Below are 27,665 nucleotides of genomic sequence, written 5' to 3'. Positions count from 1 at the left end.
GATAGAAAAAAGTACTGGATTTTCAGGAGAAAAAGATAAAAGAAAATACATCAGACTTCATAAAGGGAATGTTGTGCAACACAATGAAATATTTTTTCAAGCTAGATTTATAGGAAATTCAAAATATATTTTTTTTCCTAGGGCCATTTCCTATTATAGAAAGAAAGCCTAACTCAAAAAAAACCAATGTGCTGAAGAGCTTAGCAATGAGATCTAGAGCTGTGGCTATCCTGAGGCCTCAGTTGTATAAAGACTGGAATAGAGGACAGAGGGGATCATGGTATGTCTAAAACTCAGCAAACTGTTAATCATCCAGGGATAACTGGCTACATGGAAAACGCCAGAGGTAACAACAAAGATTCAGACTTCTGTGTCCGGATTCAGCAGGGCTTCAACTGGGAGCCTCTATTATTTGTGTAAGTTCCCAGATTATTTCGATGCAAACTTGTGTTTGGGAACAATACCTAAGACAACCCACCATCCCTAAATAGGACTTTTCTCAGCCAGGTTTTTGTGGATCAGATATAGAAAGCAGAAAATTTAAGGATTCCTGGCGTTATCATGACATCATGGCAACCAAGAGAGATCGTCCATATTTCTGGGGTGGGCTATAAGGGGATTCCTCCTCACTCTTTCAGAGTGTTAGAAACAAGGATCCCCAAGCATTTGTACATGACCTCATGGAGGACAATGACTATTTGACAGCAACTGACACAGATGTGGAAAAGAAGGTGAGGAAAATTCGAGCCAGGACCCAAAAGCATCTAGACTTGTATGCAAGAGATGGCCTTCGAACACTGTGCATCGCCAAGAAGGTAAAAATAAATTCTTTTTTTAGTAACTATAAGGTCTCAACCCTGAGTCTGTCCTTTCTATTTCTTTTTAGAACACCCTTAATATTGGTTGTTTTAACATTTTCAAAATTCGAAAAAATATATATTTTCAAAATTCACTATTCTGACTCACCATAAAGACCCAGGATCGTGACAATTACGCTGGGGCAGAACTCTGAATGGCAAGGTTCCATTTCAGTGTAGCTTTGATCTTCCCTGTTTTTCCTTATATATACATATATAATTGGTAACCCATAACTCATAAAATAATTTTTAGTGTTCTGATTTTACCTTTAAAGTAGATGTTTTAAATTTTGCATTATTTGCCTAGACTTGAAATTTGGGAGAGACTATGTGATCACATAAAAATCTAGATTTCTGGTTTCACTTAAAAATTTAGAGGACCTGATGAACCATGTCTCCATTCTTGAAGAGCAACTCATAGCTAGAGCTTTGTAGTAGCTGATCCCTTTAATATAGGGTATATTTTTCTCTATTCTGCAATTGGTCACAGCCCCTACCTTCCCTGTTGCCTTGCCCTTGGCCCAGCTGTAGTCTTGTAATTACCAACCTCTTGCCCTGCAGACCTTTGACTTTGCAGACCCTGCTAGAGAGGCAGGCAAAGAGATATGAGTCCCAGAGTAGGGGCATCTAATGAGGCACCTAAAAATCAGATAAGGGAGCTATGATGACATGCATTTCTAGATGACTAAAAGTTGTTTCTTCTCTATAAATTCCCAGAGCTTTTCATCTCTTTTATGACACTTAGTGCAACTAAGTTTAAGAGCGCCCACTTTAAACTCAGACCTACCCAGGTACAAGTCCCAATCTCACTACTTTGCCTCTCTGAGTTTGGGATTTTCTTATCTGTAAAATGGCATTAATGGTCCCTACCTCATACAGTTATCATGGAGATTAAAGTAACATGTGTCTCAGTGCTTGAGACAGTGACCAGAGCTTACTATCCATAAATTGTAGGTATATCCTTACCACCTTCTATTTTCCATTGAAATTCTTTGTGCCTTTTTGTCTCCTCTAATAGAATTATGAATTCCTCAAGAGCCAAGGCCTACACGTGTCCCTTTGGTTTTCCCCATAATGCCATGTACAGAAGGAAAAGCAAGGAATATTTGATTATTGGACAAAAGAATCATTTATTGCTATGAGAGACAGTATGCACATGATGCCGGCAGAGGGGTCTAATGTGCTATGGACTCTAAGGGAGGAAGATACGTCCTCCAGTTGGATTCTTCCAGCTACTGTGTATCTCCAGTTGCTGGTGGAATAGTCTACCAGACTATACAAGATCTGACTGCTGCTTACCTTCCCAGCCTGATTGCTGCCTCTTCTCTATCTGGCTCTCCACCCTGTAGCCAACTGGTATATTCAAGGGAAAAGAAAGAAAGCTAAGTTTATTGCTGTTTCATGGCCTTGGCCTTTGCCCCTCTCCATGACTGACCCCTTCCCATCATTGGATCTCAACTCGCATGTCACTCTGTCTAAGAGAACTGAAGATCCAAATGAGATAACCACACAGCTTCCCCCATCTAGTCACACTCTTATCACGTCACCCTCTTTTGTTTTCTGTAATCCCTTAAAGTGATCTGTCCTTTTAAGTAATTTACTTGGATTAATGTCTCTCACCCTCCACTAGTACATAAGCCCAGGCATGCAGGGATCTTGCCCATCTTGATCACTACTGTACCTCCAGTGTCTAGAGCAGAGCAGGGGCTCACTGGTGATAATGGAACCTGAGGATCAATATCTCACTGGTTCATGCATTCAAAAAAAAAAAAATCAATGAGGAGAAATAATTGTGTAGGAAGTGTAATTCCTACATCTAATTGTGTAGGGAACCTCAAACAGGCCCACAGAAAATGCTGTGGGATTCACCCTACATTTGGAAAGAGCCTCTTCCTTGTCCTGCAGGTCATAACTGAAGACGACTTCCAGCGGTGGGCCAGCTTCCGGTGTGAGGCAGAGGCATCTCTTGACAACCGAGATGAGCTTCTAATGGAGACTGCACAGCATCTGGAGAATCAACTCACTTTACTCGGTAACTAAAATAAGACATCACTGAATTTTAAAAAAAGAAAAAAAGAAAAAAAAAAAAGGAATGCTACACACTGTAGAGGGAGTTCTTGGCCCTGACTCTGGCACTGCTGCAGATGTGTCTCAATTAAAAGCCTTCCCTGGAGTGCCCTTCCAGGTATTTGGCACAAGTGGTACAGATACCCAATCCAGACTCCACAAACTGCTTCCTGAGGATGCCCAGGAGCATTTCCCACACTGCCTGCTGGATAAAGCCCAGGACCTTGGTTACTTCTCCTCCAATCATTCAAATGTTTATTGAGCACCTACTATGTGCCAAGTGGCATGCTAGGTATTGGGACTACCAAACAAGAGCCCTAGGCCCTATCCTCTCAGAGCTCAATCTAGCAAGGAAGCCAGATGATTAAACAAGGAATTTCAACCAAGTGTGATGAGGGCCAGGCTGGATGATTCACCTGGTGGTATGGGCGCAAAATAGAAGGTACCAGCCTAGACTGGGGCCAGGGAGAGTGCTGGAAGGGAGGAAATGAGCAGGGCAGAGGAGCTGGCCAAACAAAGGCAGAGAGTTGTCAGGCAGAGGGAGGGGCCTGAAGAAGAGTTAGATGGGAGACAGTCTAGACGGGCTGGAAACCCTGAGGTCTGCCATGACTGAACCACAGAGAGTCGGGGAGAAAGCTCAGCGTGACGCAGGTCATGAAGGACACATAAATATATGCTAACGGTTGAGAGAGAAGGGACGAAAAGCAGGGACAGACTCAAGCTTCGCAAAAAGCTGCTGCTCTGCGGCAGTTCCACCGATAACACTGAGGTAAAGATGAGAAGCGGGGAGACGGTCTACGAGGTAGTCTTATGTTTCTGTCAGAGGTAAAGCATTACCTGCGCAGAAGGAGGAGGCTCTGTTTATCAGGGTTAATCACCTCACAGCTGGCAGCAAGATCCGGAAAAGGCAATGCCTGATGTGTGTACATGCTGACCACATCGCTAAAGCCTTCTTTCGTCTTGGGAGGCAGTGCTGATCTGGGGATGACGGCCAAATCCTGGTCCTGGGCTGTGTGCTCGGGGACCTATCCCCTTACCCCGCTGAGCCCTAGCTTCTCCTCCATGTAAACCAGACTGCTCCGAACTCTCCGCCAGGCAGGGGTGCAAGGGGAAAGCACCAGGAGTGCTGTAAGAAGACAGGGGCGACTTTATGGATTAAAGGTAGCAGCAAGATTTGTCAGGAGGGATGGCAAATGAGGAGACCTGTTCCCCACCTCCTTCAGCCTTTTTTTCTTTTCCTGTGTTTTGACTCCGGGGCCTTTGCCCGCTGCCTCCCAAGGCCTTTCTGAAAACTGGCCATGAGAACTGATTTTAACAGGAATCAGAAGGTAGCCAGGCCAGACAGCTCTATCCACACGCAAGGCCACAGAACGTCACCCCACTCGGGCACATGACTCCCTCCTCACTCCCCCTGCACCCTCTACCCTCCCCCCACCTAACCCCCCGGCCCAGGTTGCTTTTGTGTCAGGGAGCACTTCGGTCTCAGGCAGCAAGCGGTACTCCCCAGCTGGTTCTGCAGAACGAGAACACGCGTGTCAGGATCTGTCGGCTTCCTTTGCTGGGAAACACTTTCACGTTGTTTCTGCTTCATTTTTTCTTTCACGCAAATAAATGTGTTTTTCCTCTTTTCTCCTTCACTCTGCTTCCCTGTAATATAAATCAGCTTCAGAATCTCACCTTCCAGGCTAACCCTTGGAGGGAAAGACAAGGCCTGAGCCATCACTTTTCATGGGGTTGTTTGCGCATCTGGGCCTACAATACAAAAGAGGCACAGTTCAGGATAGAGTCATTATTTTTGTTCCCTCGAGGTGGCTTGGGGAGAGGAGGATTGGGGCTGGGAAGAGATTTCATCTTACCACCAAGAATCTGCTATGCCACGAAAGCCGCATTGCATTCACCCCGGGTCCCACACTATGAAATGCTCTTTTCAGTATGCATCCGGTGTAACTGCTTTGCCAACCTATTGTCACTAGGGATTATTAAAAGAAATGAAATGCCTTGCTCCTGCCCAGAGTAAAATGGGTGGCCATGAGTCTGTTGTCTGAAGTGAATCTCAATTTAAATGCAGATTAATTTATGCTTAATCACTTCACAACTATTTAATATTTGGCTATATATTCATCAGGGTGGGTGCAAAGCTTGAGATCATTCAAAAATTATAGAGTCTGTATATTTAATTCCAAGAACAGTATCAAAAACCCGAGTCCCAATTCTGTCATGAGCTGTTCTCGAGCAAAGTCTCTGCACTTCTCCCCAGTTTCCTTGCGGCTAGACCCACCCAGGTGATTTCTCCACACCCTGGCTCAGCCTTTAATCTCATCCCACCTCTCCCAATCTCCAGTCATTCTCTACAATGATTTTCTTAAAACTCAAAACTGATCCCATCACTGTCCATCTTAATTCCCTTTAATAGCTTTCTTGTCTACCAAATAAATCCGAAATCCTGTAATGCCCCGACAAAGCTCTGTAGGATCCAGCAGACTTCCTTTCTTCCTGGCCTCATCTCTTGCCCGACGCTGCCTCCCTTTCTATGCCGCCTTCTACTCTGACCTCTGGGCCTTCATCTATGCTCATCCCTCTACCTGGAATTCTCCTCCTTTGCCCTTTCTTGGCCTTGTCTTCCAGGTCTGAGCTCAAATGGCCCTTTTTAACAAGATTGTCCCTGACTTTCTAAAGGAAGTTCAGGTCTCCTAGTGTAGGACACCCTCGGCTTTTCTTCTCGTATGGTTCAGTTATAAATCTTCCTTCAACAAGCTATTGAGTTGCAAGAGGGTAGAGACCAGCTCCATTTCACTGTTGTATGCTGACGGCTTAGCACAGCCTAGGACATGGGAGATAGTTAATAATCACTATCTGGTTTGAGAGGGCTTGAGGGAATTTAAGCAGTTTGTCACGCTAATTGTAAGCTCTGATGTCTTTGATCACTCCAGGAGCCACTGGGATCGAAGACCGGCTACAGGAAGGGGTTCCAGACACAGTCGCTGCTCTACGGGAGGCTGGCATCCAGCTCTGGGTCTTGACTGGAGATAAGCAGGAGACAGCAGTCAATATCGCCTATTCCTGCAGATTGTTAGATCAGACTGACATGGTTTACTCCATTAATACAGAAAGTCAGGTGAGACCAAAGTAGAGACCAGATGTCCAAGTGCAGAACAGCCTCTAAGCCAAAAGAGACAGGTTTATGGGTGGGATTTGGGTACCACAGGGAAGCACCCCTGCCCCCAAAATATCACTGAACCTTGGAGCTCAGAGGCCCTCAGGAGTCACCCACTTCAACCCCATGCACCACTGACCAGTTTGATCACATTACATCCAGTAGTACATGTTAGAAAGTTTTGATCTTCTAACTTCCACCCTTGGCCCAATCTCCACATTTTACAGATGAGGAAACTGAAGACCGCTGGGACTAAGCCACTTGCCCAGGGTCACCCTGGTAGTTTCTGACAGAACTAAATCTAGAACACTGTCCTCCCACCAGGCCAGTGCTATCTGTGCCATAACACATTGTTCGCTCCCAGAACCCCAGTTGTGAGTTTCTTCTACTTTGGATTAACTCTCCCATTGAAAAAGCCCCATTCGCATTAAAATGATTCTGAGTTTAAAATCTCAGCTCCAGTTTATGTGTCCAATTGGTTTGCCACAGAATAAAACCTGAAGGGAGTGATTCATGAGGCAGCATGCTTAGATAGGATGGGAGAGAGAGAGAGAAAGGGAGAAGCAGAGTCCTAAAACTGCAGTTTTCTCCCCCCAGGAAGACTGTGGGCAGCAGGGGATGGGATGTAGAGAGAGGATTGTGTGAAGTCTGAGGAAGAGTATTTGAAGTTACAATACCGCTTTATATTTAGGGGCGGGGAGAGTCTATTTTCACAACGCAAACTGCAGAAAGTGAAGCTCCAACATCTTGGCTGATGACTATGGGAAGGAGGCATTGAGATGTATGGTCCTACCAGAAGGAAACAAGCAAGAAAAGTATCGGAGGGATGGTCGGAGGAGGGCACGGGGAGATGTAGGCATGCGGTGGGAAAAAGGATGGAGAAGAGGGAAAAAGATGGGAACGAAGAGCACAGGAAGGGGGTCAGGGAGGATGTTGGAGCCACACTCTTTCAGTTTTGCTTCAGACTGATTGGACCCAGAACAGAGGTTTAGGAGGTTTAAATCTGGTTTTTCTTTTTTTTTTTTTTCCCATAAAGAATCACATGCACATACTTTTTTTTTAAGTAGTGTATACTATGAAAAGTGCCTGAGGCCTTTTGTAAGAATTGGAAAAATTACTTTCTTGTCCAGTGCACAGATTATGCTGTGATTAGATTAAACCCCAATGAATTTTCAAAATGAAAATAATCTTGGGGAAGTCTTTGGCATTAATATTATGCTTAGGAAAGAATTTTTTTTTTCTTTCTAATTTGCTGCTTGCTTGAGTACTTGATCCCTGTAATAACAGTTGATATCTGCCTGCCCTGCTTACAATGGAAATTCTATTTACAAGGATTATTTCACTCCAGGTGATCCCAGAAGGAAGACATGGGCAAACTTCTGAGTCAGTCAGACCAAGAGGGATAGAGTGGGCTTTTGTGGTTTCTGTTAAATGTAATGTATTCCTCCAGGAAGCTGAAGATGTTTAGCAATTAATTAGCCAACGTTCTTAAGGAACAGTGGGTCACATTTCATGTTTTGTTCAGTCACTGTTGATTCATTTAAAGCTGTCTGGGACCCTCTCAGATGGTATCTGAATGTTAGCCCCTGTCCACACCCTAAGCCCACTAAACCTCTAAGATTAGTTTTTCTCACCCCTTTACCTGGCTACAAGGATATGTAAAGCCAGAAACTGGGGAAAGCCATTCCAAATCTCAGATTTACTTAAACCCTAGTTTAATATAATTCTGTATTCAGTGAATAATTTCTCCAAGGGTTTTAATCTGCCTAATTCATTATAAATTGATTTAGGGCTACTATTTCTTTGTTATGTACCTTAAATCTATAAGCATGTTATGGGACCTCTGTAGACCTCAGGGTTCACATCCATAAAATGAGAGAATTACTAACCCATCACTGAAAGGGCTGGTCTGTCAAGGAATTTAGAAGGAACTAGAGTATTTGATAGAAATTAATAACAGCAATGATTATTATCATTTTTAGTAACATATATTGAAAGCTTAATATGGTCCAGGTATCAAACCTCCCAAAACTTCACTCTCTTCATATGTAAAACAGGGATTAGAAAGATTTATTTCAGAGGCTATTGGCAGGATTATATAAGATCATAGAAGAAAAATACTTATTAGCATAGTATTTGTTTTAGTTAGCAAATTACTCCAAAATTTAATGGCTGCAAACAACCAATATTTATTAACCCACAGTTTCTGTGGGTTAGGAGTCCAGGGGCAGCTTAGCGGGGTACCTCTGGTTCAGGTCTTTCTGGAGGCTGCAGTTAAGCTGTCAGTTAGGGGTATGCGCTCATCTGAAGGCTCAACTGGTAGGTTGTTTGGACGTGGAGAGAAGCCTTTCTTCCAAGCTCACAGACATGATTGCTGGCAAACTTCAGTTCCTCACCACATGGGCCTCTCCATAGAGCTGCTTCACAACATGGCAGCTGCTTTTCCCCCACAACAAGCCATCCAAGAGAGAGAGAGAAAAGAGTGCCAAATTGGAAGCCATGGTCTTTTTATAAGCTAATCTGGAAGAGACTTCCCATCACTTTTGCAGAATTCTTAACATTAGAAAGGAATTGCTAGATGTGGCTCACGCCCAAGGGAAGGGATCAGACAGGGGAATGCATCCCAGGAGGGCAGGGATCTTTGAGAAGCATCTTAGGGACTCCCTACCACAGTGCCTATCATATACTAAAGGTTAAATGAATAGTAACTATTTGGTTATTATATCACAATTTGAAATAAGTAAATTCAGAGATTTTGAAACTTATATCTCCAATGACTTCCTGCAGCCATATGTTGGAGAAATTTATATAATTTGTGTCTGCCCCAACTCCCAGCATGGACTGTCTTGATCTCTTTCCCAGATAAGTGCCTCAGGCATAACCACCCACTCCTGGAACTACTTCCTATTACCCCTCTAGGTTCTGGGCATACCCTATTGCTTGCAACACTCAATTCAGCATCCCCTAAGGGAAGACTCAGGAATGATTATCTGCAGTTCTACTCACTCCAGAATAAATGACTCCAAATATTCTCAGAAGCTTCTAGATTAATGGCCCCCAAACCTATCATATCAGAACAGTCTTCACAATTTTTGCCTAAATCCACATATTACCTCTACTTTTTTTTTTTAATTTAATGATTTCATTTACATTGACTGACTTTACATACTTAAATTTATTTTTAGAAATGTGTTAGCACTACAGTAAATGAAAATCATCCTTGCCATGAATAAAAAACACTGCTAAATAAAGATCATGGGGGCAAAATCAGAGAGGGAGATAAATCATAAGAGACAAACTGAGGGTTGCTAGAGGGGAAAGGGATGGAGGGATGGGGTTACTGGGGGATGGGCATTAAGGAAGGCACTTGATGTAATGAGTATTGGGTATTATATAAGACTGATGAATCACTGACGTCTACCTCTGAAACTAATATTATATGTTAATTAATTGAATTTAAATTTTTAAAAAGCTTATAAAAAACAAAACAAAAAAATAATTATGTGAAAAAAACAATGCTATTAAAATTGATGATACAGTTGACTGCCATAACTTTTCTCTATCTTTATTTGAAAGTAATGTTGCAAAATCTAAAGGGGTACAAAGAATATACTTAGAACCAAAAGGTGACTTTATCTCTGATACCATCAAAAGTAAAAGAGGCAAATAAATTCTTCACTAGGTTTCAAGGTAAACATCAGAAAAAATCAGTGAGAAGTTTCTTTACATCATTAAGATGATCACATTCATAGTCAGTTTTAACCTATATGACCAAAACATTCATGCCAACAGATAAACATTCGATGTATTTTTTTTTTTATTAAAAGCCATAATTTTGGTAATAATGTTCTGCCTCCACTAGTAAGTTGGGTGAGCTAGGGCAAGTTACTAATGATTTTACTGTTTCAGTTGCCTCATCACTCAATTTCCTCAGGAGAACTAAAATGACTTGTGAGAAATAGAAAGCACAATACCATCATGACATTATTTATTAGCTTAAACCATCCCAGTATCTGTCCTCATCTTGCTGAACTACTTCTACTCCCATTCCCTCACCATCTCTCTTTTGCCATTAATCTGCTTAAAAGCAATTCACATTGCTTTGATGCCTTTTGAAATATTGCAGAGAAACGAGAGAAATCAGAGAATGCTTCCTGAGTAACCTCTATGGTGGTAGAGTTTCGTAACTATTTTACTAAAGGATAAAGTGAAATCTTCAACCTACATTTCCAGTGTTGCTTACTAATACCATATTTATTATTCTGACTCTATAGGAAACTTGTGAATCCATCCTCAGCTGTGCACTGGAAGAAGTAAAGCAATTCCATGGACCACAGAACCCAGACCCCAAGATCTTTGGGTTCTGTCTACCTTCTGAGACACTGCCTCCCTCCTCAAGAGCTGCAGTTCCAGAAGTTGGATTGGTCATTGATGGGAAGACATTGAATGCCATTTTCCAGGGAAAACTGGAGATGAAATTTTTGGAGTTGACGCAGTACTGCCGGTCTGTCCTATGCTGCCGTTCCACCCCGCTCCAGAAGAGTATGATAGTCAAGTTGGTGCGAGACAAGTTGAACGTCATGACCCTTTCCATAGGTACCTATCACGTGGAGATGTGGGTGCAGCCTGTGAGGCTGATCTGGCAAGAGGCCTGGACCAGAGTTGGAAGGTCATGTGTCAAAGTCAAGATACCCAGGCTGAGGATCACTGTCTTAGACTGAGAGAGTTCAAAGTGACAGCCAAGACTGGCAGCTGGGAGAGGAAGCAGAGGCTCAGCAGAGTGGGAGAGTGAATCAAAGTTCTCAGGATGAGCAGATCACTAAGGAAAATTTATGACTTGAATGGAGGTTAAAGCCAGAAGAAGCCTCAAATTCAGAACATTCACATAACTCAGTAATATACACTCAGGCCATTCAGTTCTGGGATACAGCCCATTCCCCTTTTGATACTTAACAGCTGGCCTAATAACATAAACATCAGGTGTTTGTGGATTTGATATTCTGCTGAGTGTTGATGGCTTATGGGGAGATTGTAGAAGTTGAGCCTATCCCATATGTCCATTCTAAAATACAAGGCCCAGCACAAAGCAAACACTCAACGAATGCAGACCTGTTGGTTGATGAAGAAATTCCTCATAGGACCCTAAACTTTAAACGTGATTAAGGCAGAGAAATCAAAACTGTACCTATATCAAACCTTCCAGGGACAAGCAAACCTGGTTTCCAAGAATCTTCACAATCTGGTCTCCACTAACCCTCTAGCCACATCCTTCACCACAGCTACTGTCTGTTCCCCAACATCTGGCACTCCATGCTCTAACCAGATGGAACTGATTGCCATTCTCCATGAGCCTTGTCCTATCTTTCTTACTCCTGAGCCTTTGCATTTGCCAAGCTATTTCCTCTGTAAAATACCCCTTATTCCAACCCCATCTAACCTTCCTTGTCTCTGGGAACTCAAGCAGCACACAGCCCTCACAGCTGCAGAGCACTGATACTCTTTCTGCAATGGCCTGCTCAGGAGACCAGGAGTTCCTTGAATAGTGGAAACCATATCAGTCTTATCATTTTGTCTGTGCTCTGCACATACCAAGCACATAGTAAACATTACATTCATTTATGGATATTCCTACAGATGGTTCCAGGTTCTATCCTTCCCACACAGACATAGAAGGAGAGTTTCCTTCCTGGCATTTCAAATTAAGAAGCCTACTTGCACATTGTTTTTTCTCCCAGTGTTCAGGTGAAAGCAATTCAAACCAAAAAAAAAAAAGGGGGGGGCGCATGGGCAAAAAGACAGGGAGCAGTTTTAGCAACTGCATCCTGATTTTATTCCCCAAATTATCCTCTTCAGAACTTTAAACACACATAAGACAATAGCCCAGGACTGACAGTCTGAGGTAAGAAATTAGCTCCACTGCCACAGAAGCAGAAAAAAACCCAACAGGGTGAGTTATGGCATGATTCCATACCTCTACTTCCACTGGTTTGCTACCAGAAGAAGTTAAAGAGTCGATTTGTTCTCCATGGGGAAGAAGAAAATAAATAATGATCGTTACAAGAATAATGGCTACTTACATTCATAAAGTTTTAAAGATTAATTTTCTTGCCAAATAACAAAGGAAAGAAAATTCTCTCCCCAATTCCATATTCTCCAAGTTATCTAATACATATTTAAATGCATTCTATTATGAGAACCTACTAGAAAAAGAGGTGGGACCGGGAGGAGAATGAAGACAATGCAGGCCACAAACCATGGCCGCCAGGCTGAATCCAGACCACTACATGCTTTTGCAGGGATATGAGAATGACTTTTATGTTTTTAACTGTGAAATGTGTACAAGACTATTCACCTTTCAGCAAAAAGAGTTGTTCAGTTTTGCTTTTTGGCCCACAGAGCCTAAAATATTTACTATCTGGCCCCTTATAGAAAAAGTTTGCTCATCTCTAGTCTGAAAGATAAAGCTTTGGGAAAAGCCAGGTTTGTAAGGAAAGCCTCACTGGGTAGAGCTGTGCTGTGTAAAACGGTTACTACCTAGCTATAGATAGGTATTGAAATTTATAATTAAATAGAATTTCACCAACCGCATTTTGATAGTCACATGGGGCTCGTAGTCTCCATATTAGACAGTAAAGATAGATGACATTTCCAACATCACTGAAAAACTATATGACAGTGCTGGAGGCTGTTTGTGTATTTTTGTGCCCTAACCTCCAATTTCCTGAAATAAACACCTTAGCTCGTTAAATGGGAACACAGTGTGATTAAATGTTCCTCAACTAAAAAAAAATCAGTCAATCCCATTTTCCTATATTCAGAAACAAAACCGAACACCATCCCTGTCCTTGGACACCATTGCCAATCTGATGATTTAGCTGTCCAGACCTTCCAATGGTCTTAATACGCTAAATAGTTTATATTTAGCTTCTACTGAGTTAGGAAAAGTAGCAAAGATCTTCGTGCCAATGTTCCTGGGCCCCTTCCCTAGCTTGGTTTACCCTTGCAGAATCTCTATGTTGCTCCGATTCTCCATTTGCTCATTAGTGAAGTCCACTGTAACATTTGTGAAGGCCTTTTATTGTAAACTGCAAAGCCATGCTCCAGCCTCACTCACCACTTTATTCCCAATACCTAATATTGTGCCTAGACAAAAGGTACAATAAACATTTGTCAAATAATAGAGCTTCTTGTCAAAGAAGAAAAGGCTATGGTGAGTGCTGTGAAGTGTGTAAACCTGGTGATTCACAGACCTGTACCTCTGGGGCTAGTAATACATTATATATTAACAAAAAAAATTTTTTTAATTAAAAAAAAAAGAAGAAGAAGAAAAGACCTCTCTCAGGCCAAATACTGTAGCAAGGACTTTTCTTGTAGGACTATTCAGAGCAATGTTAAATGTATCCAATTATGTACACAGACTTTAGAGCCATTCGTGTAACACCCTTTCCATTGTCATGCAGCAGTTAGACCAGGAATAAAGACACCTCATGATCTCTCTCCTTTCAGGTGATGGAGCAAATGACGTAAGCATGATTCAAGCTGCTGATATTGGAATTGGGATATCTGGACAGGAAGGCATGCAGGTACTGTTCCCCTCAATTATTCTCATTTCTTCTCTCTTTGACCCTTTTTGGAGAGTTATGGAATCCCCCCCAAGTGTTGGAGGATCTTCTCCCCAAGAGCTTTGCAGAATTATCATCTGAGAGTCACAGGGCTTCCATGCCTATACATAACCTCCATCACTATATCCTTTGCTGCCCAGTCCTTCTGATACAGAGGAAATTTGAAGGATGCTTAGAGTTTTTTTTGGTGGGGGGAGGGGTGCAAAAAAGGTGGTTTTATTAAGGCATGGGGAAAGGACCCACGGACAGAAAGAGCTGCACCAAGGTCATGGAGAGTGGCCCGTTATTATACATTCAAGTTGGGAGGGAGTTACGGATAGCATAAGTCCCTAGGGAATTTTGGAAGTAAGGTTTCCAGGACCTTGAGGGGGCTTAGCTTTACCAGCAATACCTGTATTCTAAAGCCTTCCTGAATGGGAGGGCTAAGCTTTCTACTGACTCCATTCTTCCTCTCTGTAACTTCTATCCACATCCAAAAATGTGGTGCCCTCCATGAGCAGTGACAGAGATAAGGACATTTGAAAACATTTTTCAATTGCCATTTTAGTCTCGATGGCTAGATTGACCTATAAATTGTAAGGTACACTTACTAAGTCAAAATTCAGCTTGGGACAAGCATACTAGCCTGAGCTACTAACATTTCCCATGAAAACAGACCCCACTTTGTGGTTTTGAACCATTAATAACTATATTCCCACTGCTAGTACAGACAGGAGGCATTACCTAAATTTGTTGGTGAGGATGAAAGAACACAGTTACCTTTTGAGTTTCTTTCATAAGCCAGCACTGTACTAGGTGCTTGCACTAAACCTTGGATTTATTATTTCAATTGATTTGAAAAATCACATCCCTGTGTATTAGGAATTATCACTCCTTTTTTTTTTTCCTAGATGAAACCAATGCTGGGAAAGGTTAAACAGCCTGGCCAAGACTTATACCAGAGTCCATAACCAGGCACTTCCAAAGCTCATACTTCTTTTTTTTAAATTAACATATAATATATTATTTGTTTTAGGGGTTCAGGTCTGTGATTCATCAGTTTTACACAATTCACAGCACTCCCCATAGCACATACCCTCCCCATTATCCATCACCCAGCCACCCTATCCCTTCCACCACCTCCCTCCCGTCCAGCAACCCTCAGTTTGTTTCCTGAGATTAAGTCTCTTATGGTTTGTCTCCCTCTCTGGTTTCATGTGGTTTCGTTTTTCCCTCTCTTCCCCTACAATCCTCTGCCTTATTTCTCAAATTCCTCAAATCAAGTGAGATCATATGATAATTGTCGTTCTCTGATTGACTTATTTTGATTAGGATAATACCTTCTAGTTCCATCCATGTCATTGCAAATGGCAAGATTTCGGGGTGGGGGGGTTAATGGCTGCATAGTATTCCATTATATGTATATTAACCACATCTTCTTTATCCATCTGTTGATGGACATCTAGACTCTTTCCATAGTCTCAAACCTCATACACTTAAGAGAACCATGAACTATGTCCTCTTCTGAATAATCCCAAAGGCAGAAAACACAGTTCAGCTCCACGTAAAGGAAGAGCTCTCCCGCCATCATCTCCATGTGAAGGTGGAGCCAATGTTCTTCTGCAGGTGGCAACCAGGTCATTGAGAGGTGGGAGGCTTTTCTGCATGGACGCCACTACTTTCTGGTTAGCCGTCGCATCTCTAGCATGGTGCCAACACATTGTAGGCCACAGTTAATGTTTATCAGAGAAATGGAAGGAGATGAAAGGCCAGACTAGACCACTAATTCTTTACAAGCTGCCTTTCTTGGAGTCTAGTGAGGTTTGGATTTTTCGGAAGAAAGGATGGGGGATATCCAATTCCAAAGAGCCACCCTAGGTGCCACTTAATGACAAAGGGTCTTTTTGGCCCTACCAGGTACGGACCTAGAACAAAGCAGAGCCCTCAAGGGGGACTCTTTGGTTCACTGGTGGCCATGGATAGAAGCTGATGTCTCTGTTCTGCCCTCTCAGGCTGTTATGGCCAGCGACTTTGCCATATCCCGCTTCAGACACCTCAAGAAGCTGCTGCTTGTGCATGGTCACTGGTGTTACTCGCGCCTGGCCAGGATGGTGGTGTACTACTTCTACAAGAACGTGGTGAGTAGCCCTATGAGAACCTCTTGTGCAGGCCTTGGTAGGCCCTTCCAGGGGACCCGTTCCTACCACAATGGTAAGACAAACAACCTCGGCATAAGGGAGGAAGACAGGCCAGCCTAGATTTTGAATCCTGAAAGCTTCCTCCTAGCTCTGTGAACTTGAGCAATATAACTCACTTCTCCGGGTCTCAGTTTCTTCTGTTGTGACATTATTGTGAGCATTAGCAACACTGTACAGAAAGCACCTGGTAAAAAGAAGGCAGCATGAGTGGTTACAGGCATGGACTTTTGAGTCAAACATATTTGTTTCAAGTCTAGGCTCTTTTATTTGGTAATGGCCTTATACCTTCTTTTTACCATCTGTAAAATGGGAATGATAACAGTAATTTTCTCCCTATATTTGCTAGAAGGATTAAAGGAGAGCTTGTTTATAAAGTGATTAGCACATAGTAATCACCCTATAGAGTCAGCCATCATTTTATTATTGCTATTGCCATTGCTCTTAGATGGGCTCCATAAATGAGATTTACTTTCTGACTACAAGAAAAAAGGACTCGAAGAATAATTAGCCTGACATGTATCTTAAATTTTCTCCCCCGACAGACCCTTCCCAATGCAAGCACTATACCCCACGCCTTGGGAGAGTACAGGTTTAAGACTGGAGTCCCTGGCTTCACCTGATACATAGTATCATTTCAGCTTCCCCAGCCTTCCCAGCAGGGAATTCACTGAGGTCAGGACATTAAATGTCTCATGGCAAAAATGTTTGGATTGGGGAGATCATCTGGGTTTTAGTCTTGCATGACTCTAGCATAGTGTGTGAGCTTGGAGGTTACTTAACCTCTCTGAGCCTTGGTTTCCTCATCAATAATATGGAGACACTAGGACTCCCTCTGTCCCTCAAAGTATTATCAAGAGACTTAGTGTCAGAGCTCAGGAAAGCATGTAACACTCTACAATCATAGGAAGGTAACATTGTTTCTCCTAAAAAATATGTTTTCTGCCTTGTTGATAAGAGCCCAAAGCAGGCACACCCTAACTGAGGCATTAAAACTTTCAGAGGCTCTTATTTGAAAAGCCCTTGATTAACAATGGGTATTGGAAAAAGCCAGAACGTTGCTGTACTAAGAGAGGGAACAAGGGGCCTGAGTTTTCATTACCTAGTTCAAGAACCTTTGAATAATCCCCAAGAGTCTCCAAATAGAATCCAATTCCTGTTTGCATAAGGAAAAAGGGAGGATTAAGAGTCGAGTGACGAGTAGAGTGATGTCAGAGAAACACGTTAGCCAAGTAGCAGCTGCAAAATTGCATTTTGTCCCCTTGTTCCATTCTCCCAGTCCTGATTTAGGCACTGTGACAGTTGCCCTCCCTCAAGAGTGAGCATTTTTGTGCAAAGTTCAATGTATATGTAAATAAACAGCATGACAAAAAATAATGTAAATTCGATAAACTGCATGGTAATATTCAGCCAGTCTATGCAAACAAGTCACTCTATTTAACTTGAAACTCACTCTGGGCATGAAAGACTGTTTACTTAGAATTCAAAATGCCCCTTTAATTTTTTTTTCTTGCCTCCAAAGGAGCTGTTCTTTGAATAAGCACAACCTCTTCTCTGCATTAAATTTGTGAAATAGAAAAGGAAATGTTTTCAGCCAGCCATGCTTTCAAAGCTTAAATGGTATTTATTTCCAGCCTGATGCCGTGCTCGAAATTGTGATACTGATGCCGCATTATCTCCCCATTGCAATTAGAGGGTGGAGAACTATGACTTCCACATCCGAAACCAATTTCAGAGGGGATTAAAATGCTGCCTGCTCTGAAATTTGAACAATGAATTAATTACTGCACTGTAGCTTCTTGGGAGGAAAACGCAGGCCCCCTCTCAGTGATGCCATCACCAGGTTCTGGGCGCCCCCTCCATAGGGCAGAGATTCCAGCAGATGGAAGCGGAAGCAAGCAAGGTCCTAACAGGGCCTGCGGAGGAAGAAAACAGTGTTAAACTCCAGGATATTGTTGGAACAATGGAACAATGACTGATTTCATTTATTCAAATCATTATTGAACATTTCCTGAGCCTGACAGTCTAAATCAGGGCTCAGTGAGCTTGTTCTACAAAGGGCCAAGTAAGAAATACTTTAGCTTTGCAGACTGCCTAGTCCATGTTACCTACTCCCCATCTGACCTACTCAACTCTGCTGCGGCAACATGAAAGCAAAGTGTAGACAACATGCAAATGAATCGATGTGGCTGTGTCCCAACAAAACCTGATTTATGACCGGTTTTGGCCTGTAGGAAGTGGTTTATCATCTCCTCGCCTCCATAAATCTTGCTTCTCAAAATGTGGTTTCTGGACCAGAAGCATTAGCATCACCTAAATGCTAGTTAGAAATGTAGATCCTTAGAACTGCGTCCCGGGACTACTGTCTCAGAATGTCACTTTTAGTAAGATCCCCAGCTAATTTGTATGGACCTCTAAGATTAAGAAGTACTATTATAGGAAAAGAAGTGTTACTATGCTAAAAGAAAAGAAAAAATACTTTACAATATTTTCTTACACACATCTCCCTTGAAAGTCAGGGTGCTAAACACATATCACCAGGAGATTCTTGACCTAATCAATAAGAAAGAAAGTAACATTTAAGCTAGGACCAAAAAGAAGAGCTAGAACTATGAATTTGCCAGTTTCCTTGCCAAGAAGAAGAGGCTTGACAACCTGAGTCTTCATAGAAAATATTTTAGGCAGTTTATAATTTTATATCATACGCTATATCTAATTCCAAAAAAAGAGATGAAAGTGACTTATAGTAAAAACAGAGGGAATAGAGAAGCAAGAAGGGAAATTTATAAGAGTATAGAGCAGAACTACAGAAAGGAAAGAAGTGAGTTGCACCAGGAACTTGGGTTAAGATGCTAAATATTAAATGTCTGGTTAAAACAAGCATACCAGTTCTCCAGGAGGAACACTCTCTCTTTGCATCAATTTATCAAGCAAACCTTTAGAAGGTCACACAAAAACCTTCAAGAAACTGTCTTCTGTGGCATTTTTGTTGGAAATGAAAATTAACCTCCATCTGGTAACTTTTTCTAACAACCCTTGATAAATCAGTATTAAATTATAATTTGGTAGAAATGGTTCTATGGAAAAATGAGCCAATGATATCCAAGCAGTGTTCTCTCCCTTTGACTAGGGATTAAAACCCTTTGATACTGCCCATGTGTGATGTGTAAGGCAAGAAGTTCAGTAAATGCTAGTTTTCCAACACCCAGGTCCCCAGAGTTCTCCACACCACTCTTGATTGCTGTAGTGTCCTTGGTAATTAGCATAGCTGGTTAATGTTTGGCATAACATCACTAGCACCAACATCCGCCAACATCTATAGGGAACCAACCACATACCAGGTGCTGTCCTGGTATGTACGTTTACGTATTTATGTAACTCTGAGAGCTACGTGTAATATTGGGGTTAAGACCAAAAATATGTGCAAGAACCAGACTGAGTTCAAATCCCAGCCCCAATCTACTACTTAACAGCAATGTGGCTTTGAGTAACTTACTTCAGCTCTGTGTCTCAGTCTTTTCACCTGTAAAAGGGGGATACTACCTAACTCGCAGGGTTATTATGTGCATAAATGAGTTAATATGTGTGAGGTACCCAGAAAATCTTCCATCAGCCCTGTGGGGGTAGGGACAGTTATTGTCCTTCTATAGATGTGGTAGCTGAAAGCCAGAGGGGTTACCCAGATCACCCAGCTAAGTGCATCACAGAATCAGGATTGGACCTAGTTCTACCATACTCCACAATCCCCAGACTGAATGTCCTCTCTGCCATGGCATTCAGTGTCTCCCAGAGGTCCAAGCACCCTGTTCTCCAGCAGTTGCCAACTTCTTTGTGTGTTTTCTTCTGTCCAAGCATCTCTAGCACCGTGTCTCAACATAAATTGTCCAAGAAACATCATGTGATATCACACTTGACCAGGGAGCTTCAGACAGCCTCCAACACCAGCCAGTCACTGCTCTCTTCCTCCTTTAGCTTAGACTATGGCTGGAGCTTGGGTGAAAACTGGGTCAAGCATCATAGAATATACCAGATAAGCTTGTACAACTTAAAAGCTGCAATTTGGAGAGGAAAGATTGAGGCTTGGAGTCAGAAAGACCAGATCTACATTGCAAATATCAGACGATGGCCTACAGCTGGCAAACTTGCCGCCTTGCTCTTTTGGCCCCCATGGCGGGAACTGCCAATCACAGCATTCTGTGTTCAGTACTTTCCCCCACTTGTAGCACTTTAGGATGGATCCACCTGGCCTCTCATGGTGTAGGATAAATGACTCTAGACATTAGTGCTAGAGACTGAGCTGTAGTCTCAGATTTTGAATTGGTTTAACAAGAGCATCCACTTCCCCCATCATGTTTATGAGGATGGACTCTAGAGCCAGAACATCTGAGCTTGAACTCCAGTCTGTTACTTAATAGCTGTCTACTGCCAAAGCCAGGACTCTGAGGCTCAGTTTCCTCAACTGTAAAGTGAGAGTAGTGATGACTGACTGCCCCATGGGGCTGTTAGGTGGCTCATGGGTCAGAACAGAGCTTAGCAAATAATAAGTCCTTTGGGTGTTTGTGTTGCTATTAGTAGCCTCAACTGTAAGACGGTCTCACTTCCAGCTCTGGCATCCTAGGCTTCTACAATTTCAAGTCACAGTTCCAGCCCCAGGTGGCCAAGGCTATTTGGTACAGTCACTTAGCCTATCTGATCTGCTCAGTCTACCTATGTGTAAGGGAGATAAGAGTTACTGTCTTGCCCATCTTGCTGGAGAGGAAGAAGCAAGACAAGGTTCTCAAAGGGGAAAAAAAAAGAGAGAGAGGTCAAAGCCTCATACAGCTGCTGAATGCTAATACCAAGGGGACTTCAGTATTTCAAGTTCCTCTTAAGCAGACCATGTCAAGTGCACAAGTGGTTGTTGTTCATCTCAAAACTCTAAGTCTGCCCATAGTATATTTCAAACCTACGGGCAGCACAACAAACAGATTGAGCCTTCTCATTCCTTCTGACAGAAAGATTCAAGGTCCAGGATATCTCAGGGCACCAGGATCTCTTTCAGAGCCAAGAAACATCCCACAGGTCACCTGAGCAGAAAAGCCAAAGGATAGAGCTCCTTAGCTAGAATCGCTCTGTTAGAATTATTACTGTATAATCCAATAGGAGATTAAGAAAGTTTGGGGGTAGTCAAAGAGAAAGAGCTTTGAAAACTCAGATACTGGTTGTGTGACTTTCTAGCTCTGAACTTGGACAAGAGGTAAGTGAGTATCTGAAAACCTCAGATTCCTTGTCAGTCGAGTAGGGCTAATAACATTATCATCAAGATATAACATTAATATAATATGTACTATTTTTAAGAGAAATATATGATTTTATTTTAAAATAGACATATTCCAATTTTCTCTTTTATATGATAACAAATACCCAGCAATCATATATGCTTTCATGAAGATATTTCTCTACCATTCTGTTCCAAAATACATGATATTTTATTTATTTTTTAATTTAAATTCAATTAGCCAATATATAGTACATCATCAGTTTCTTTGTTGTTGTTGTTGTCGTTTTATTTTTTTTATTTATTTTCAGCATAACAGTATTCATTCTTTTTGCACCACACCCAGTGCTCTATGCAATCTGTGCCCTCTATAATACCCACCACCTGGTACCCCAACCTCCCACCCCCCCCCACTTCAAACCCCTCAGATTGTTTTTCAGAGTCCATAGGCTTTCATGGTTCACCTCGCCTTCCATTTCCCCCAACTCCCTTCTCCTCTCTATCTCCCCATGTCCTCCATGCTATTTGTTATGCTCCACAAATAAGTGAAACCATATGATATTTGACTCTCTCTGCTTGACTTACTTCACTCAGCATAATCTCTTCCAGTCCCATCCATGTTGATACAAAAGTTAGGTATTCATCCTTTCTGATGGAGGCATAATATGTACTATTTTTATTAGCAATAAGCTTTCAAGACAAATTAGGTCTATGGCACACCTAATGTACTATATACTAAAATAGTATAATATATATCACACACCTGGCACGAATAGAAGCTTCAGTAATGATCATTGATGTTATGAGAATTAACATGTCCATGTTATTAAAATTCTAGAGAACCTCTTCAAAACAACCCTGGCCCAACAGTTAGAACATGAACATTCTAGTTTGTACACAAACCTGCTGAGTGATTTCTTATAATACATTTCACCTTTCTGTGCCTCAGTCACACAGAGCTGAGAATCTCTAGTCCTAACTCTGGGAGCAGCAATTTACGTGACCATCTTGGTCAGGTTACCAAAGCATATCACAGTGTGGTAGGCAATACTAGTGACCCAGCCCATTTCAGGGTGGAGTGCTTTTGAGTGGGAAACAGCTTTAGAAAGCATAAAGAAACAAGGAGAAGATTTCTTACTCACCCTTCTGAGTTGCATGACCATTAGGAAAATAATGTAAGGAAAACCTCATGAAATTCTCTTCCCACCAGTCTCCCTGCCCATGGTCCAGTCTTTCTATGATTCCTTCCCCAGGAGCAACCCCTTCTTTTTCCACATTACTACTCATAATAACTACCTTATCCCATGCCAGGTCTAGGTACGACTGTTCCTGTGTGAAAGAGGGCAAGGTGATGTTCAGAAACGTTAAACAATTTGCTCCAGGTGACACAGCTCATAAGTGACAGACCAAGCCAACCTTTTCTGCCTCCACAACCTGTGCTATTAACCAGCACAGTGTACTTACCTTAACGAGTCGGTGTAGTTCCCTTCAGGTCCTAACTCACAGTCATAGTTGCTGTAGTGGCAGCTGCTACTCTAAGGATTAGTTACCGCTGACCCTTACACAACTCTGCGTGTCACAAATGAGAAAACAGAAGCTCCGAGTCAGCGTGGTGACTTGCCAGAGGCTCCTAGGCAGCCATTGGTGACCACGGCCCATGGGTCCTCACTCACAAGGCCACACTCTCCGCCTGCAGTGCTACGTCAACCTGCTCTTCTGGTACCAGTTTTTCTGTGGTTTCTCCGGCTCCACCATGATCGATTACTGGCAGATGATATTCTTCAACCTCTTCTTCACATCCTTGCCTCCTCTGGTCTTCGGAGTCCTCGATAAAGACATCTCTGCAGAGACACTCCTGGCGTTGCCCGAGCTGTACAAGAGTGGCCAAAACTCTGAGGTAAGATGGAGAGGCCCCAGCTCTTCCCTGCTGGTGTCAGGGAGAGAGCACTTACCTGGGGTCAGGTGCCCTTGCACTCCTGTCACCACTCTGCCTCTGTCCTCCCATGTGACCCACTCCCCATTCCTGGCCTGTTTCCTCATTTGCTGTGGAGGGTGATAGATCAGACCAATGGGTTTCTAGGAAACCATGCTGATGGTTTCCTACAAGGCAGAAAGGGGTCACACTGACACTCTGAATGGTTTGGAGAAATCAGACCATAGGCACTCCAGGTGGTCTGATTTGCACAGACACAGCCCAGAGACTGGATGGAAATGACACACAGGGAAACTGACTGCCTTGAAGGAAGCATCCTGGGAAGAGGGGCATTAAATGCATGAGAATACCTCTGGGCCCGGGAGAAAGGTGTTTGAGAGCTAGTAATATTTTGTGGACAGCCAATAAAGAACCAAGCCCAGTCCTAACCCAAAAATGGTAGGAGAGCAGCAGAGCCACCCTAGCACATCAGGCGAGAGAGACACAGTGATGGCACACGTACACCCAGAGCTCCTCTGATTTTTCCCCTCCCGCTGATGTGCTAAATGTATAATGTATTCCTTGGGTATCTAACAGTAAGAGAAGTTAATACAGCAAAAACAAACGGAGAACAGCTTCATTTTTCTAGGGAAGGCAGGAGGAAGGAAGCACAAAATGAAAACACTTGTCTCTGAAGCCGCTGAGCCCTGTCTGTTGGGAACCTGTGGTCCTGGACTAGGATGGAGAGCTCCCTTTCAGAGGTTATGTAGAAATCTTAGAATCTCTAAACTTACCAAGTGTGTATGAACACTAGTGATGTGCTAATGAATGGTAGCTATTAATACCTGAGCACTTCCTGGGGACTAAAGCACAATTGCATTTAGATTTCTCAAAACCCAAGGAGATAGTTGATGTTGTTTTTACCCTTTTTGTGGAAGCAGCAGCCATTATCAAAGCAGTTTAGTGACTTTCACAAGGTCATACAGTTAGTGGCACAGCTAGGACTTGAACTAAGGTCTGTCACCCCCAGGTCTATACTCTAATTTTTCCATCCTATTGCCTCTAAGAACACTGTAAATACCATATTGTCTGTCCAGGTAGCACAAGAAAGTTGCTTACAAAGTATGGAGGCTCACTTTGGTGGTAGTTGATGTGTTTTTTCCTGGCAGTGCTACAACCCGATGACTTTCTGGATTTCCATAGTGGATGCATTCTACCAGAGCCTTGTCTGCTTCTTCATTCCTTACCTGGTAAGTTCTATAGTCCCATTCTAACCACACAAATCACAGAGTGGAACTGGTCCTGTTAATATGAAACAATGCAGCACAGAGGCCCCATCTGCAGACTACATCCAATGCAGTATTTGAAAATCAAACTGCTTTACCAAAACATCTCAATTTTTGCTAGCTTTTGAGAAACTGGAAGCTACCATTACACTGGGTCATTTTTCCCTCATGGCAAAAATCCAGAATTGACTCACAGCCCTGGTAGATGGGGTGTGTGTTCTCCAGTTTGCCATAGTCCCTACCACTCCCTTTTGTCTTATACCTAGCCTCCTACACTCCTTTACCATTTCTTACTTGAACACCGAAGGTATTTGAATTTATAATCCTTGATTTATATTTAGATTCATGATTCCAGGGTCAGGGAAGCATGCATTCAACAATAAGTTCTGATAATAACAAATGCTACATCATCTGAAGTAAAAGCAAGAGATACCAGCCCCATCTCAGTAAGGTTCCCAGTTTAAAGAGTGGGAATTTAGATAGTCAAGCATAGCTCTATTTCTCCTGGATAGGGTACCAGAAGGTAGGGTAAGTGCATTCTTTTGTAGTTAGTGACAAGATGGGTCAAGGAGGCAGTCATTTTGTGCTTCATTTGAATTTCCTATTTGTGCTTCCTATGGAATTTCCTTTCCTTCTCTGGGACTCTGCTTGCCTTTCTTGGTTATTTTTTGCCCCTACTCTGTGCTCAGCACACCTACCTTCTGGGCCTATTTGAACTTTTCATCCTAAAGTTCTCACCTTTGCCTGGCCTGCCTTTCCTCTCTTTTCAAGAGATAAACTTCTCTTATTATGGTCTCAACTGATTATCTTCTCTTCTGTACCCCCAGGGTGTTCTGTATACCCTGTACCATTATATCATTTATCCCCTTAATTGTACCACATTTTCCCTGCCTAGTAGACTATAACCTCCTTGAAGGTAGACACAGAAGTATCTTAAGCATTTGTCATTGTGCCTGCTGGTTCAGTCATTCCACAATGTTCTGGAATAACCATCGTGGATTGTGCCACAAATGTGTTTCCAAAGAATTTAGCCATATTAACTCACTCCTCATCTTGTCTGTTCCTTGGGTCAGTTCCCCACGGACGGCAGCTGCATATCTTCTCTTCATTCCTTCCCCTCCCACAACACCCACCTTGAATCCCAGGGCACATCTAACAGTGCTTGCTTTTTCCTTCTCTGCAGACCTACAAGGATTCTGATATTGATGTCTTTACCTTTGGGACACCCATCAATACCATCTCCCTCACCACAATTCTCTTGCACCAGGCAATGGAAATGAAGACTTGGGTAAGCACCTCAAGTGCTTATATTTGAGTTGTTTTACTCTGTATCATTGATCCACTCAAGAAGTCAAGCAGAGAAAGAATGATCATACAGTTTCTCTCCTATGTGGAACATAAGGGCCTTAGGGGAAGGGAGAGAAAACTGAATGGGAAGAAATCAGACAGGGAGACAAACCTGGACTCTGGGAGACAAACTGGGGGTTACAGAAGGGAGCAGGAGGGAGGTAACTGGGTGATAGGTATTAAGGAGGGCATGTGCGGTGATGAGCACTGGGTGTTATACACAACTGATGAACTGTTGAACACTATATCAAAAACTACTGATGTACTATATGCTGGCTAATTGAACATAATAATAAAAAAGCAACTCCTGAACTCCTACCTGTGTCCCACTTGTAGAGGGATGAGCCAGGTATAAAAGATAAAGTGCTTAGCCTCAACTTGCTTATCATCTATCCAGGATTATGAAAATTAGGCCTATAAAACTATAAGACAATTCATTGCAAAAATTAGGTATTTGGGGTTAAAAGCTTTTAGGGTATTTTGGAGATAAGGACAAGGACAACAGTAGCCTAACTGGACTTAAGGCTGTGTTAGGGAAGCACATGCTCTCCATTTAATTTCAGGGTAAAAGATTAGAAGGCTACCTTCATGTGAGCACACCTCAAGCATGTCCAAATATCATATCTCAGTATCTTAAAAGGTAATGCCAGATTTTTCATTAAATTCTTATAGCCAGTTATAATTACAAAAACAAAGAGCTTAAAATCATATAGCAGATACCTATTTTTAATGTATCATCTTATCTAACATCCCAGAGCACTCTGTATGTTTTGGGGGCTAGTGGTTAATCTTATACAGTGCTGTAATTATTCCTCAACAAGTTTAAGGTCACAGGATAATCACTTGATATACATTTATTGTAAAGTAATGGATGTTAATTAAATTAGATCCACCTGTACGACGTGAGAGCTAGTAGGAGCCACCCAAGGAAACTTCCAGATCACAGACACCCTGTGTTCCAATTCATGCCAAAGACAAACAGAACAAAGTGATAAAACCAAAAAGTTATAGTCAATCTTAAGCACAGGATAAATTTCTTCAAGAAGCACCAGCAACAGAAGAGGCTGAAAAACAGTGAGGCAAAGGAGCGAGAGGTACTGGCCTGGCTCAAATTGAAGGCTTTCCAGAATCTAGGACAAGAAATTGAATGTGGCAGTGGGGAGTCTGGTTCTTATGGGGTAAGGAAGATTGGAGCCCTGTTCACTGCTAGGTTCAAGGTCTTGGCTAGAGTAGCCCACTCAAGAAAGCAAGCTAAAGAAAAGTTGACAAGGACATGCTATTTGGAATTCCAGTTTTATCAGAAGCCATGAGGAAGAGAGGTAAGGGTCAAAGACGATTTTAATACTGGGAACTGAACCAAGCTGAGGAAACATAAAATTCTTCAAAATGAGCAATCTTGTCACTGAAATTAAGGATGCATTTTGTGGGATCCACACTAGATTGGACTCTGACAAATAGTAAACTACCAGATTGAAGATATGATTGGGAAATCATCCGGAATGCCACCAAATATGATAAAGTAATTCAAAGGAATAATGGCTAGAATAAATGGCTCCAGCATCCGCATAAGAGAGGTCATAGAAGAAGAAGAAAAAAATGGTAGAGAAGCAGTATCTGAAGAGATAATAACAGAAAATTAAAATAAATCTGAACATATCACTTGGATATATCACAGTGAAAGTGTATAGCATACAAGAAACAATCTTAAAGTCAACCAGAGGCTATGGACAGCTTACTTGAAAAGGAATAGTTGTTAAACTGACAAACAATAGAAGCTAGAAAACAATGGAATAATTATCTTCAAAGACCTGAGGGGAAATAACAAACAGTTACACATCACTTAGAACCAGGGCAAAATCAATGACATTTTCAGATAAACAGACATTGTAAGGTTGCTACTCCCAGACCCTCAGCAAAAGAAGAAACATACTTCTATAAGAACATAAAAGCCAAACTGTAAGAAATAACAACAAGAAAGGATTGTTCAAT

General features: G+C 42.2%; 1 protein-coding gene and 1 long non-coding RNA gene across 3 annotated transcripts in view; one reads left to right on the top strand and one right to left on the bottom strand.

The window, feature by feature from the left end:
* ATP10B (ATPase phospholipid transporting 10B (putative)) overlaps positions 1-27,665 on the top strand; it is a 169,655-nt gene that overhangs the window by 129,974 nt on the left and 12,016 nt on the right. For both annotated transcript variants that reach the window (XM_059174217.1, XM_059174218.1), the window contains 9 exons: positions 706-815; positions 2,763-2,889; positions 5,855-6,039; positions 10,353-10,674; positions 13,585-13,661; positions 15,692-15,817; positions 22,828-23,028; positions 24,213-24,293; positions 25,513-25,617. In XM_059174217.1, coding sequence (XP_059030200.1) covers positions 706-815; positions 2,763-2,889; positions 5,855-6,039; positions 10,353-10,674; positions 13,585-13,661; positions 15,692-15,817; positions 22,828-23,028; positions 24,213-24,293; positions 25,513-25,617 — 1,334 coding nt within the window. The remainder of the gene's footprint in view (positions 1-705; positions 816-2,762; positions 2,890-5,854; positions 6,040-10,352; positions 10,675-13,584; positions 13,662-15,691; positions 15,818-22,827; positions 23,029-24,212; positions 24,294-25,512; positions 25,618-27,665) is intronic.
* Positions 2,884-27,665, bottom strand: part of LOC131831863 (uncharacterized) — a 105,103-nt gene continuing 80,321 nt past the window's right edge. Inside the window, exons 5-9 of the long non-coding RNA XR_009353829.1 lie at positions 22,596-23,001; positions 20,824-20,940; positions 4,781-17,790; positions 4,602-4,676; positions 2,884-4,050 (exon numbers count right to left, since the gene is read on the bottom strand). This is a non-coding gene — a long non-coding RNA (uncharacterized LOC131831863). The remainder of the gene's footprint in view (positions 4,051-4,601; positions 4,677-4,780; positions 17,791-20,823; positions 20,941-22,595; positions 23,002-27,665) is intronic.

This window comes from Mustela lutreola, chromosome 5, assembly GCF_030435805.1.
Source record: "Mustela lutreola isolate mMusLut2 chromosome 5, mMusLut2.pri, whole genome shotgun sequence".
In the NCBI taxonomy this organism is placed as follows: Eukaryota; Metazoa; Chordata; class Mammalia; order Carnivora; family Mustelidae; genus Mustela; species Mustela lutreola.
This window is presented reverse-complemented; position numbering and strand designations above follow the sequence as displayed.